We start from the raw sequence: 12,834 nt of genomic DNA on the forward strand, positions 1-12,834 counted from the left end.
GAAACATACCTCTCTCCTTGTGGCAGAGAGTTGAAGGACTATACTTAAGGAAAAAGAGAAGCTATTAACCATACCTTTGGTTTTCAGTCTTCTTTACTTCTGCCTGTTTTTCCTTATTCATTTTGGGAAGACATTTGTTATTTCTAGACTACTTCTTTTATTCTTACTGAAGGGTCTTTGACTGGTGACAGTTGTTATTCAGAGAACCCTTTCATCAGTATCTGCTAGACTTGCCATCACTTGCACTGCATATATGCATTCAATAGAAGGAAAAATGGCTTTAAAGAAATTTTAGTTCCCTATTTTTCTTTCTTTGAAAACTTTTTTTTTTTTCAATCTGAAGTCCAGTGACTTAGGATGAATGGGGAACTAGTTCTTGTTTTTTTCATTCTCTGCTATTTAAAATCTTAATTATTTCAGTGCTTTAAAAAAATGTCCCAATGCCTTTTTCCAGTTGGTCAAATAAGTCATCTATAAGTGGAGACAAGTGACTTTCCTCTGAAGTATACAGTGAAAAGTCTTAATGTTGTTAATCTGATGACAGATAAGTGAAGGGTTATGACAGTGAAGATTTCCCATGGTAGATCTGCCGACAGTTTGTATATTTGTTACAAATATTTACTGTCTTTCATTCTCCTTTAATTGAAATGATCCAAATAATGATATAAATGTGATTTTGAGATTGTGGTAGAGGTACTATAAAAAAAGTAATATTTCTAATAAGTAGCATCTTCTTTGGTTCATATCTTATTCCTTCCATGGAAATTACAAAAAACAAAACAAAACAAAACAAACAAAAAAAAACAACCCAACAAAAAACATTGTATTTGATTAGGATTGCCTCTGTGTGAATACTATGCTTTTTACATTGATCTTTTATGTGATTTTCAGTAAGAGAAATGAACCTGCAGGATATCAAGGAAGATTTGGAGCTGGATCCAGAAGAGAATAGTAACCTCTTCATGGGTATTCTCATCAAGGGGCTGGCCAAACTGAAGAAGATTCCAGAAACAGTTAAGGCTATCAAGGAACGCCTGGAACAAGAGCTAAAGCAGATTGTTAAGAGGTCCACCACTCAGGTAGCAGACAATGGCTACCAGAGAGGAGAGAATCTTTCTTTGGAGAACCAGCCAAGGTATGTATGGGCCCCAAAATGAGTTTGTTGAAGACTTTATGGTCAAGATATGGAGTTTGTGGCATAAAGATCTTTGGACTTGGGTCCTACCTTTATCTTGGCAACTAACTTGCAATCTCTTTTGGCTTTAGAGTCTTCCTCCAGATTATGGGGTTGCATTTTCTAATGTCTAAGATTACTTCTTGATCTCAAATTGTATTATTTCATTATTTTTCACAATATACCCAAACTAATAATTATGAAAACAAATAGTTGTCATTCTGCATGTCACCTAACCAATCTTCTTGTTTCTAGATGAAATTGAGGATGGCAATAAATTTGGTAAACAAAATGAGTTCCATCCCTAAGTAATAAAATTAAATCCTCTGATGATTAGGAAATGTGTTATATGTACAAGATCCAAGCTATTTTAGGAATTTATCAATAGGAAATCTAGGAGCTTCTGCTCTACAAATAGCTAACATGATTTAGAAAAGACAATCTGTTAAATAGGGAGAAAGAAAAAGACATGAAGGGAAAATGTAGATCCTAATTAGGTTGTACCTTTATATCCATGATAATGCCAAGTTCCTTTGGAGAAACTGGGAGAGTATGTATAATCCAGAAGTGAGCCATGCAAAAACAGAGGGAGGGGAGGGGAATGTGACTAAAATGGAAGTTAAGTTCACTATTTTGAATCATGTTAAAAAGTATTTCACACATGAATTCTCTCCAAAACCTTTTTATGGGGGCTTAGAGGTGGGGGGAGAAGGGAGAGGTAATTAGAATAGTAGAAAAAGGATTTAAATACGAAAATAAAGTTTTAGAAATCTGAGGTAGTCAGTGGCAATAGATAGATGTCAGTATAGGCCACCCCAGGTGGTCATTCCTAGGTCATTCAAGCTGTAATAGGGAGGAATTGGGGAAGATTTCTGATTTGGGTTTTGCTCTCTACCCCTCCCCACAGCCCTCACCTGATTGAGTTCTGGCAAGACCTATTTGATTCCCTATTAACAAACACTCCCATATACCGGCTTGCTATTTACCCTCTTCCTGTAAGTCCCCAGAGAACTGCATGGAGCTCTCATAGGGAAATACATTACAAAAGCATATATTGGAAATAAAACAAAAGGGCATGAATCGATAGCTTTTCCACAGAACTCATTACAGTGCCCTTAAAAGCAGTGTATCTTTCACAATATTTTAACATCCTCTTCTTGCCTTCTGTAAGCCCCTCCAGAATTCACACGTGGAAATTACTGCACCAGAAGTGGATTTTCAGTAGACTGCCCCAGGAAATAATAAATGTGTCTGTACAAGGAATGAGTCAGCTGGAGTTCTTATTAGTTTTGTCAGTATTTAAGATGGCGCTTGTCGGCAGGACACATTGGACACTAACTAGTGAACAAGCTGTTTATGATGGTTTCTAGTTGGTAATATGACTCTATCTTGTAAAATGTACAATTCCCACCTTTGTTATCAGAAAACCTTCTGTGACCACATGAAAGAATGGAGAGTTCATAAGTTGGAGAGAGGGCGATATATGGTGCAGTTTTCTTTGCAAGATTGGAATTTAAATTCTCCAGTTATTTCCATTGGAGCTGATCATTTTGATCCAGTCTCCTATCTTACCACCCAATTTAGCCAAATGTACAATTCCTGCTTCTAAGATAATTTGAGTTTTGGCCAATGATGGCTATTTAAGGTTAGTGTGCTAGTCTGCATTATTGGAATAATGTGTATGAGAAGCTTCTATTCATGATTTATTAGTTTTATCAACTTTGACTCTTATAAGGATGAATAGCTCCTTGCTTTATAAATAATTAAAATTCCTAAATTTGGCATATTAGAATATAGCTAAAGGACTAATCTCTCACTGTAAGAATGATTCTTTCCATGTTCTAGCCTTAAGAAAAACTGAACAACAGCACATGAAATATAAACCTCCTAAACTTCCACCTATGAAACAGCCTCAAAATAGATCCAAATATAGTAATTTTCCCTAAGGGCATCATTGTAGAACATAATCTCATTAAATACAATCTGGTTGTGATGCATTACATCCATGTTTGCATCTGTCTTTATGTAAAGGGAGTTAATGTTGCATGCTGGTTTGCTGGAAATGCATAAGAGGGTAAGGTAGTGAATCATCTTGCTTTAAATTCCTATGGAGGCAGGATGGTTTTTTCACCCAGTTAGGAGAACCATTCATTAATATTGCTTGCTTCTAAAAATTTCTATTCTCTGTTTTTAGCAGAAGTCCCCCCTCTCCCCTATTCCTTCAATGTCATCCTGATTCTGTCAGTTATCTATCAACCATCAGGGTCTCTTATGGATGAAACTTTACTGTTGTTGCCATGAAAATAAACATTCATGTATGATGTTTCAATCTCAGTGCTGTCAGGACCACCTGCCTCCTGTTGTCCCCAAAAGGCTCAACCTCTGATCTCACACTTCTGCCGTCAACTTCTTCAACCTCAGCTGTCTTGTTACTACTTCTTTTCCAAAATAAGTCTAGTGACTTTGACATTTCCAGTTTTGGAAGAGCCCTTATTACTAAAATTCTTTCTGAATTAAGAATGACTTGGGAAAAAATTAAGGGTAGGGGGTAAAAAGGGTTTATTCTAGAGGTACAGTACCATGTTCCAATAATAGGAAATGGAGAAAGTAGAAGGAAGAATGGACAATTAAAGGTATGATTAGTGTATGCATGAGGAAACCACTGTTTTATCTCTGAACTTGTTCTCTTTAAATGTATTTTGAGGTTTTCTGAAAGTAGAAGTGTTACTGTTTTGAGAAGAAATCAGAGGCCTGCTATACCTGAGTAAAGAAAATTATTCAGTGTTAATTAGACATTCATTTTGGGGGAATTGAATAGATGAAGAGCCTGGCTACCAAGCAAATTCTTTTCTGACTGCAGAGAAATCAGTATTGAATTTTTACATAGACTCAGACTCAGGGGACTTCATTCTTATTTTATTTTTGCTCTGGATAGCTACAGAAACCCATAGGAAAACTGTGGTTGCAAGGTAAGGTGGTTTAAAGCCTTATTTGATATTAACAAAAATCCAGGGGCAGCTAGGTGGCTCAGTGAATTGAGAGCCAGGTCCAGAGTTGGGAAGTCCTGGGTTCAAATGTGACTGCAGACACTTCCTAGCTATGTGACCCTGGGCAAATCATTAATCCCCATTGCCTAGCCTTACCACTCCTCTGCCTTAGAACCAATACACAGTATTGATTTTAAGATGGAAGGTAAGAGTTGTTTTTTTTTTTAATCTACTTCTTATTTATATATTGAAAGATCAGATGGGCCACTCCAGAGCTTGTTAGGAGTCCTGAGGAAGCAAATTAAAACCACCTCTTTGATAAGTTACAAGCAAGTTTAAAGTTTAAATCAAAGAAACTGGAAGCTTTGAGGTACATTTATTGGTCAGCTTCTGATTCTCAGGTAGTTTTAGGATAAATTTTCTGATTAGGCCTAGGAGTAAAAAAACTATCAGGAATAGATTAAGCAGTGATTCATAGTAGTTGAAATTTCATGTCAGAACAGTACCATATTGTACTTCAGAGTTCTTATTTACTTAAGTTCCCTTCTTATTCTGGTCTCTTATTGTTTGTTCTTGGTAAATAGTGATTTTATATATTCATTTACACCTGGGAAATAGTACATTACCAATTGTTTGCATGTATAGGAGACTATCTCTAAACAGCAATATTCTTGCAGTGATCCTTTATAGGTGCCAATCCTAGAATACTCTGTATAGAAAGATGTATGATGGGCCTACGTAGCCTGCACCATGTTGCCAGCAATGATTTCTGCATGAGAAGTGACAGAAAAGATATTATTGTGAATGTAGGTCACTGGAAAACAAGGTGGACCTGTCATGTGGCAAGAATGTGAGGGGAAAAAATGGGTAGTTGGAGAGGTATAATACCATCCTCAATATACTAAAAGTTGTAATGGAAAGCCTCCAGTATGATGGGTTGGTCCCCTCTGAAGGATTCATGGGAAAGCATATCCAAGAACTAAACAAATAGAAAATATGGAAGGCTTAATATCAATGTCAATGAAGGGACTATTCACATTGATATCATAGTTATTAACTAAAGTTGTGTTTGTGCATGTATATATATAATGAGACAACCAAAATTTAATATTGAACAAAGTTGTTTTTAATAAGGTATAATAGTTTTATAGAAAAATACTGGCTAAAAGAAAGTTTCTGGTATAGTGCTTAAGAGAAAATGTAGTTTTAATAATCCTAATCTTTAAAAAGAAGTCATAATAAATAATAAATGTCTTAATGTGAAAGGAACAAAAGTAAGTAGGAATGAATAGGACAGCATATAGTGCAGGCATCGAAAACAAGGGCATCTGAGTTACAGGATGACTATGCAGAGACTCTCTCCTCGTTTCATATTATGAAGGAAGATTGCATGTGTGGATTCATTTTTACTATTGTATCTATAGCTTGGTTCTTCTTTGGGAACTTACCTCATCCCTTTATCCCAGAGCTAAATGGAAAGACCTTAAGTGAAATTTCAGCTGATCTACTTTGGAAATCTTGCTGACTATAAAGGACAAAATCAAACTGGCTGATAGAGAATTGATTTCCAAGATAAGTAAATGGACAAAGAATGCCTAGCCACTATGGAGGTCATTGTACCCAGATAAATTACAATCTTGGGTATTGAAAGAACTGAAAGTTGTAAGATTTTTGAACTATTGTCAATGATTTATGAAAGATAATAGAGAGCTAGAGCTTGGGAAAATGTACATGTTGCCCTGCTTTTTTTTTTTTAAAGGGAAAATAATGGAGTTTTCCCATTCCAGTAGTTTGACATTGATTCTTGGTAAAATTCCAGATCATATGATTAAAAGAATGATAAATCAATATTGAGACAAGGAGAAGTCATGACCATAAAAAAAAAACCAACAACACAAAAATCTTGGTTTCATGAAATAGAAACATTGGGACACATATTAAAAAAATGGGTATTTTTGGGGACAGAGTTACAAGATAAGTAGATCAGGAGAATCCTGTGGATGTTCTTTAGCCACATAAAGTTTGGGTTTTAGTAAAGCAATTACAAGGTCTCTCACTTATTCTAGTCAATAAGAAGAGTTGGGACTATATCTCAGGTTCTCCTGCTCCATTTGGAGAGGTCGCTTCCATCATGTTCCTTCCTTAATTCCTTTCCCAAGGTTTGTGAAGTTAATACACCTCCCACCAATAGGCTAAAAGAAAAGCATTCAGGATCTTGACAATCCACTTTTGAAAAGCTCCTGAACCTCCAGTAGTAGGTGCCAAGGAATACATTTTTTGATAGAATGAAGGCTATTAGGCAAAGGTGCATTGAAACTACAGTTAGAAGGTATGATAGAAAATTGAACACAAAACAAGATGGCCCCAGAAAGGATTTATGCATTTTCTATCTTAACAGCATCCTCTAATAAGGCCTGTTAGCTGTAAGCTCCTCAAGAGCAGGGACTATTTTTGGTTTTGACTTTCATCCCCAGAGTTTAGCACAGTGTCTAGCATATAGTTTGTATCTAACAAAGACTTCTAGACTTGACTTAGTTTAATTTAAGAGATAGACCAGTGGTACAGACACCCACCCTCCTCAGGGACAGCCTTAGAGTGAAGCATATATCTAAAGAGAAATTCACTAAGAATTCTTTATGCTTATTAGACCTGCAACAAACATGAAGCTTATTTATATTCAAATATAATAGAATTTCCTTTCATCTTTCTGTGCTTCTATAAGCATTTCTCTATCTGAAGACTCAATTTCAGATGTTTGGAGAATTTGTTATTTTTGTTTAAGGAAGAATAGTTGAAGAGCAGCATTTAGACAAAGTCAAGAAGAATTTGTCCTTGTGGCTTCTTGTAGCCATTCGCAGGCGGTGCATGTAGCACCTGGACATGCTTGGAATCAAGAAGGTCCTGAAGGTAATTGAGATGACTAGTTAATTCGAATCAAAGCAAGCGAGGGAAGCAAGCAAATTTAACTTCAGTGATTATGATTCCATTTGATTAAATCTCTACTTTTGATTGCATACGACAGTGAAAATTTGTTTTAAATATACCCAAGAATCAAATACAGGAGGGAATGAATAGGAGGAACAGGGAGATACAGAGATGAAATCCATATTCTGATGTCTCAGTGCATTCTCGGAATGTTTACTAAGAAAATTTTTAAAAGAAAAACAATTGAGTTCTCTGACTTTGGAGTAGAAAGTGACAGGAAAGATCTTCTAGTTATAGTATTATAGAGTTAGGCATGAAAGAGTTATCCATCGTATTACAAGTGAGAAAACTGAAGCTCCCAGGAGTTGTTACTTGATATTTCACTTCATAGATGTGAAGTCAGAGGGCAGTAGAGGTTTTTTAGTTCACCCAAGGTTGTAGAGCCAGTGAGTGACAGAGCAGAGTATAATGCTAACTTCTGTTTGTTTAGCATTTTCCTCAGAGTTCTATGAAGCCTAGGTAGTACCTTATTATCACCATTATTTCATATGTATTTGACGTGTATAAATCCATAGTTCATATAAATTTCATTATCACCAATTTTTGGAACTGAAGCTCATTGAGGTTAAATGAGCTAGGAAATAAAATGGCAGAGGATAGCTAGGTGACTCAATGGATAGAAAGGAGGTCCTGGGTTCAAATCTGTCCTCAGATACTTCCTAGCTGTGTGACCTTGGCCAAGACATTTACCTCCCATTGCCTAGCTCCTACTACTCTTCTGCATTGAAACTAATACACAGTATTGATTCTAAGACTGAAGGTAAGGGTTTAAAAAAAAAACAACTAAGTAAATAGCAGAAATTAGGTTTTCTGACATTTGTTTGGGTGCTTTTTCCTCTATATCAAGGTGCCTCTCCTTTCAAAGGAAATATTTCTTTATATTTTGGAAAGCAAACACAGTGAACTTGTTACCCTGAGATACATTGTTAGCCAGAAAAATATAATTTCAGAAAGGGTTCAATTTAGTCTAATAAACATTTATTATGCATTTACTATGTGCAAGACACATTGTGCTCAGGGCTGGGAAAACAAACACAGAAATGGAGTTTTTTCTGTCTTCAAGGAGCATGGTGGATGTCAAGGGTGTTGTACATGTGGCTAGAGGGTTCAGCTACTTAGGATCAGTTACTTCTGAATTCCAGTTTCCTCATCTGTAAAATGAGGGTTAAATGAAATGGCTTCTCAATTTCCTTATAGCTTTAAGTCTATGATCCTAGCTTATATTCTACTTTGTGGTAAATCTGAAACCGTTATTAAAAAGAAAACCAAAATGTTCATGGTGGATTCTTAGTGGTCCCAGTTAGTAAAGGAAGGCAAGATCATCTGACCTTCCAGATCTGGTTTGCCCCAGCCCATCCTGCATATTTCACCCTATTATCCCAGTTTTTTTTTTTTAATCTCTTGTTCTGGGAAGATACCACACTAATAATACCATTACTCTTCAAAGGCACATGATGGTCAGTCACTGTTTGTGGATGCATTCAGCATCCACATTCTCAGACTAAAATCTACTTCCCCCAAACACTATGAAAGAGAGAGAGACAGACAGAGAGAGAGACAGACATACAGATGGAGAGAGACAGATAGATGAAGAGAGACAAACAGAGAGAGACAGAGTTTGTTTTATCTCCCTTTGTTAGACTATAAATTCCTTGAGGACTCTTTAACTTGCGTGTTATTATTCCTAGCGCCCAGAAATGCTTTTCTATTCATTTGTTAAACACATAAGAAATATATAAAAGGGCAGCTAGGTAGCCCAGTGGATAGAGTGTCAGACCTGGAGTTGAGAGGACCTGCATTCAAATCTGGCAAATGACTTAATTCCAGTTGCCCATTCTTACTGCTCTTCTGTCTTAGAGTTGTTACTAAGACAGAAAGGAAGGGTTAAAAAAAAGGAAATATATAAATACTGCAATAGTGTCTGTGTCCATGGTTTTGAGGCTTCTGTGGCTGCTGCCTGGGCTTCAGCAGCATGTTGGGCAGGCTGTAACTAGCCAAAGGCAATGGCTTGAAGTGTGCTTGTGGAAATGAGTCCACAAGAGTTTCAGCTTGTGAGTTGTGAAATGGTGCAGGGGTCTGCCTTCTTGATGTTTCTCATGCAGACATGCGAGTTATGCTCAAAATGTTTCCTAACATCAGTCTCATGGTGCAGTCACATTTTTTGAAACACAGATTATAGCTGAACTGTTCTAACGAATATGGAGAGACTAACTCGATCTTACATTTTGTAAGTGGGGATATATTTTCAGCATTTCCCCCCTCAGTCTGCGTGATAAAATATTATCTGCTTGAGTTCTGATTCAGAGATCAGACCAATAAAGCAAGTATTGATAAAATCTACTTAGTGAATTGTGTGAGCACCTTATTCGGGTGCCGATCATCACATTGCATCAAGTCCTATTTCTTCATTTGGCAGACAGTGAGAGCTGCCTCAGGACCTGCCACTTCCTGGCTGTCTGTTGTCTTGCTCCCGGCCCAAGTTCTCACCCAGGCTGAGTCCCACTTCTTTACTCCAGATGCTTCCTTGGCTTTGGTCCTTGATCCCAAGAAGGAAATGCTTATATCAAAAGAAATTCCTCCCTCAATGGTGGGTGGTAGATGGTTGCATTGTGTGTAGCTTAGATTAGATTCATGGCAAGAAAGGGGCTGTGGGGACAAAGTGCAGAGAAAATGAAGCTACTTAGAGGAGGTGGTTGTTCTTTTTGTATTATCTAGCTTATATCTGTGTAATGCCATGTTAGAATATTAGGGCCAAGAAACACTTGTGATTTCATTGGTGTAGGGAACTTGGTGAAGAAACTTCCTCTCCTGGTGAAAATCAGGACCCAGTTGCCCACCCCCCGGGGGAAGTTAAGTGGTTTGACTGGAGTTCCATAGCTAATGTGCAGAGGTGGTCCTTATCCCCGCATCTTCCCGGCTTCCTCATCGTCTCTCTATCCCCCAAGCTTTGCCGTCTCTCAGTTATGGTCATAATAACTCCTTGGAGTCCCCTGGGTGAGGCATGCTTTCTTTTAAACAATGGTGTGATATAGGAAGTCAACGAGCTTTTATGAATGCTTCCTGTGCGGCAGGCACTATTCTAGGTACTGGGAATACGGATATAGAAGCTTCTGCTCTTCAGTTTATATTCTACTGGGAGAAGACAGTGCCCACAAAAAGAAGCAGAAAAGGATGGAGAGGGAAAAAAATAGAAGGAAGCTTTGAATGTTAGATGTGAGCATGGCCAGTCAGAGGAAGGGATCGTAGGAGGAGATAGATCTTCCCAGGGGAGATGCGCGGTACATGGTAGAGAAGCGTGGAGGCCTGGGCAGAGCCGAGCACTTGGCCGTCTGGGGTGTATTTCTTGCATTTTCCAGCTGAGGCTGGGTGTGTAACATACTGCTAGAAGGTAGCAGAGTCAGGATGCTAATGGGGAACTCAACTCTGAAGTCCATTCTGCCCCATATTAGTATTTCATTTGGTCCTTTAACATCTTGTGATGTAGAATATTGTTTATTGTCTCCCACGTTACACAGGATCCTTTGCACACAAATATATAACACTGGTTTTTGACCCTTTCCTCATACACATATGAAGCATCCATGTGCTCAGAGAAATTAAATGATGGACTAGAGGTCACCTGAATTATGCTGGAGAGAAGACTAGAACTCAGGCCTCCTGTTTGCCAGGCCAGCATTCTTTCCACTGTGACAGAATGAAAGTTATTGTGCTGACTGCCTCTAGGACATCCACTTATTTCCCCCCAAGAGTTTCTCCACTTCCATCCTCATTCTCATGCTGTACTCATTGGAATTAGGTATAGTCACTTGTGAGGTGATTGGTTGTGATTAATAATGTCAGCTGTGGGCATGAAACTGATTAAAAATAAGTCACATTTGCTCACAAGCCATGGGCCTTGGTGGCTTTAGAATCTTTTTCTGACAGATTCTGCTGAAGTCCCTGTAGCATCTTAGAGGAGTTTGTTTGAAAATCTAGGGACCCAAGTTTGTTTCCAAGTTTCAGTCACTGATTTGCTGCCTGATCTTAGGAAAGTCTATTGGTTTCTTTGTGAATTAATTTCATTACCTGTCGCATAGGATGATTTATGGTATGGTGTGTTTCCAAAGTGCTATGAGTAGGGGAATGAATGCAATGTAAATATATAAAACTATTTTTAAATGATTGATATACAGATTGACCAATATGACAGTAAAGAAAATAATAAATGTTGGACAGGATGCGGTAAAATTGGGGCACTAATGCATTGCTGGGGGAGTTGTAAACTGGTCCAGCCATTCTAGAGGGCAATTTGGAATTATATCCAAAGGACTATAAAAGAATGCATGTCTTTTGATCTAGTAATATTCCTCCTAGGTCTATATCCCAGAGATGGGAAAGGGCCTGTTTGTACAAAAATATTTATAGGTGCTCTCTTTGTGGTGTCAAAGAATTGGAAACTAAAGAGATGTCCTTTAGTTAGAGAGCAACTGAATAGAACGTGGTATGTGATAGTGATGGAATACTATTGTGCTATAAGGAATGATGAACAGGATGATTTCAGAAAGAGCTGGAAAGACCTACATGATCTGATGCAGAGTGAAATTAGCAGAACCAGGAGATCAATATACAGCAATATTGGGGAATGATCAGATGTGATAGACTTTGTTACTAAGAGCAATCCAGTGATCCAGAACAAATCAGAGGGACTTATGAAGAAGAATGCTATCCACTTCCATAGAAAGAACTGTTGGAGTGGAAATATAGATGAAAACATATGATTTTATCACTTGTTTATTTGGGTTTATGTTTTAGAGTTTTGATTTTATAACATTATTCACTTGTAAAAATGAATTATATGGAAACATATTTTTGCATGATACTGCATGTATAATCCAGATTGAATTGCTTGTCAGGTCTAGGAGTAGGGAGTGAAGAAGGGAGGAAGACAGTTTGGATTACATAACTTTGGAAAACTTGTGAAAATTTGTTTTTAAATTGATTCCTCTAGGGGCTAGAAGGAATTTTAAATTTGAGAATGAAAACTAGTGTCAAAGAATAAGTTAAATTTTAATCCAAAGCTGACTAGTACAGGATTATGCTGTTAAAATGTAATAAAATAGATTAAGGTACTTGAAACCAGAAAGGGAGGCAGGCATAAAGGAGTGTGCTGAAAAGAGATCTCTATGTTTCTCTTTAGGGATGGCCTGTTGTAGGGCTCGAGGAGAATTTCAGAGGCCACCAATGCCACCCCTTTTCATTCAGATGATATCATAATGAATCAATTTCAAACAGATGCCAATCTATTATATTCTTGAACATCTTTAGGAAAGAAAATGAAATAGTTTTTCTGCTGACCTAGTAATATTTAAAAAGCAACCATAAAAAGTAATTTATTTTTTGTCTGAACTGAATTATCTTGTAGCAATTTAAGTCTGATTTCATAGAGTCTAAAATTTTAGAGTGGGAAGTGAACTTAGAGGTCAACCAGTCTAATTTTGTCCTTTTACAAATGTGGAAAGCCCAGCCCAGAGAAGTTATGTGATATTCCCAAAGTCACACTACCAGTTAATGACAGTTTAGATTATGACCAAAGTCTTCTGACTTGCACTTAAATCCTTTTGTATGCCAGATTATTCCATATCTCAGGAATAATTTCCCATTGTCTTATCCGGTTCACAGATATAAGACGCTGATCATGTTTCCATATTG

At 37.4% G+C, this 12,834-nt stretch overlaps 1 protein-coding gene across 1 annotated transcript in view; it reads left to right on the top strand.

Moving 5' to 3' along the window:
- The window catches only part of EXOC4 (exocyst complex component 4), a 940,142-nt gene that overhangs the window by 117,466 nt on the left and 809,842 nt on the right, over positions 1 to 12,834 (top strand). The window contains exon 6 of the mRNA XM_001367316.5: positions 892 to 1,135. Coding sequence (XP_001367353.2) covers positions 892 to 1,135 — 244 coding nt within the window. The remainder of the gene's footprint in view (positions 1 to 891; positions 1,136 to 12,834) is intronic.

The sequence above is a fragment of the Monodelphis domestica genome, chromosome 5 (genome assembly GCF_027887165.1).
Source record: "Monodelphis domestica isolate mMonDom1 chromosome 5, mMonDom1.pri, whole genome shotgun sequence".
NCBI lineage: Eukaryota > Metazoa > Chordata > Mammalia > Didelphimorphia > Didelphidae > Monodelphis > Monodelphis domestica.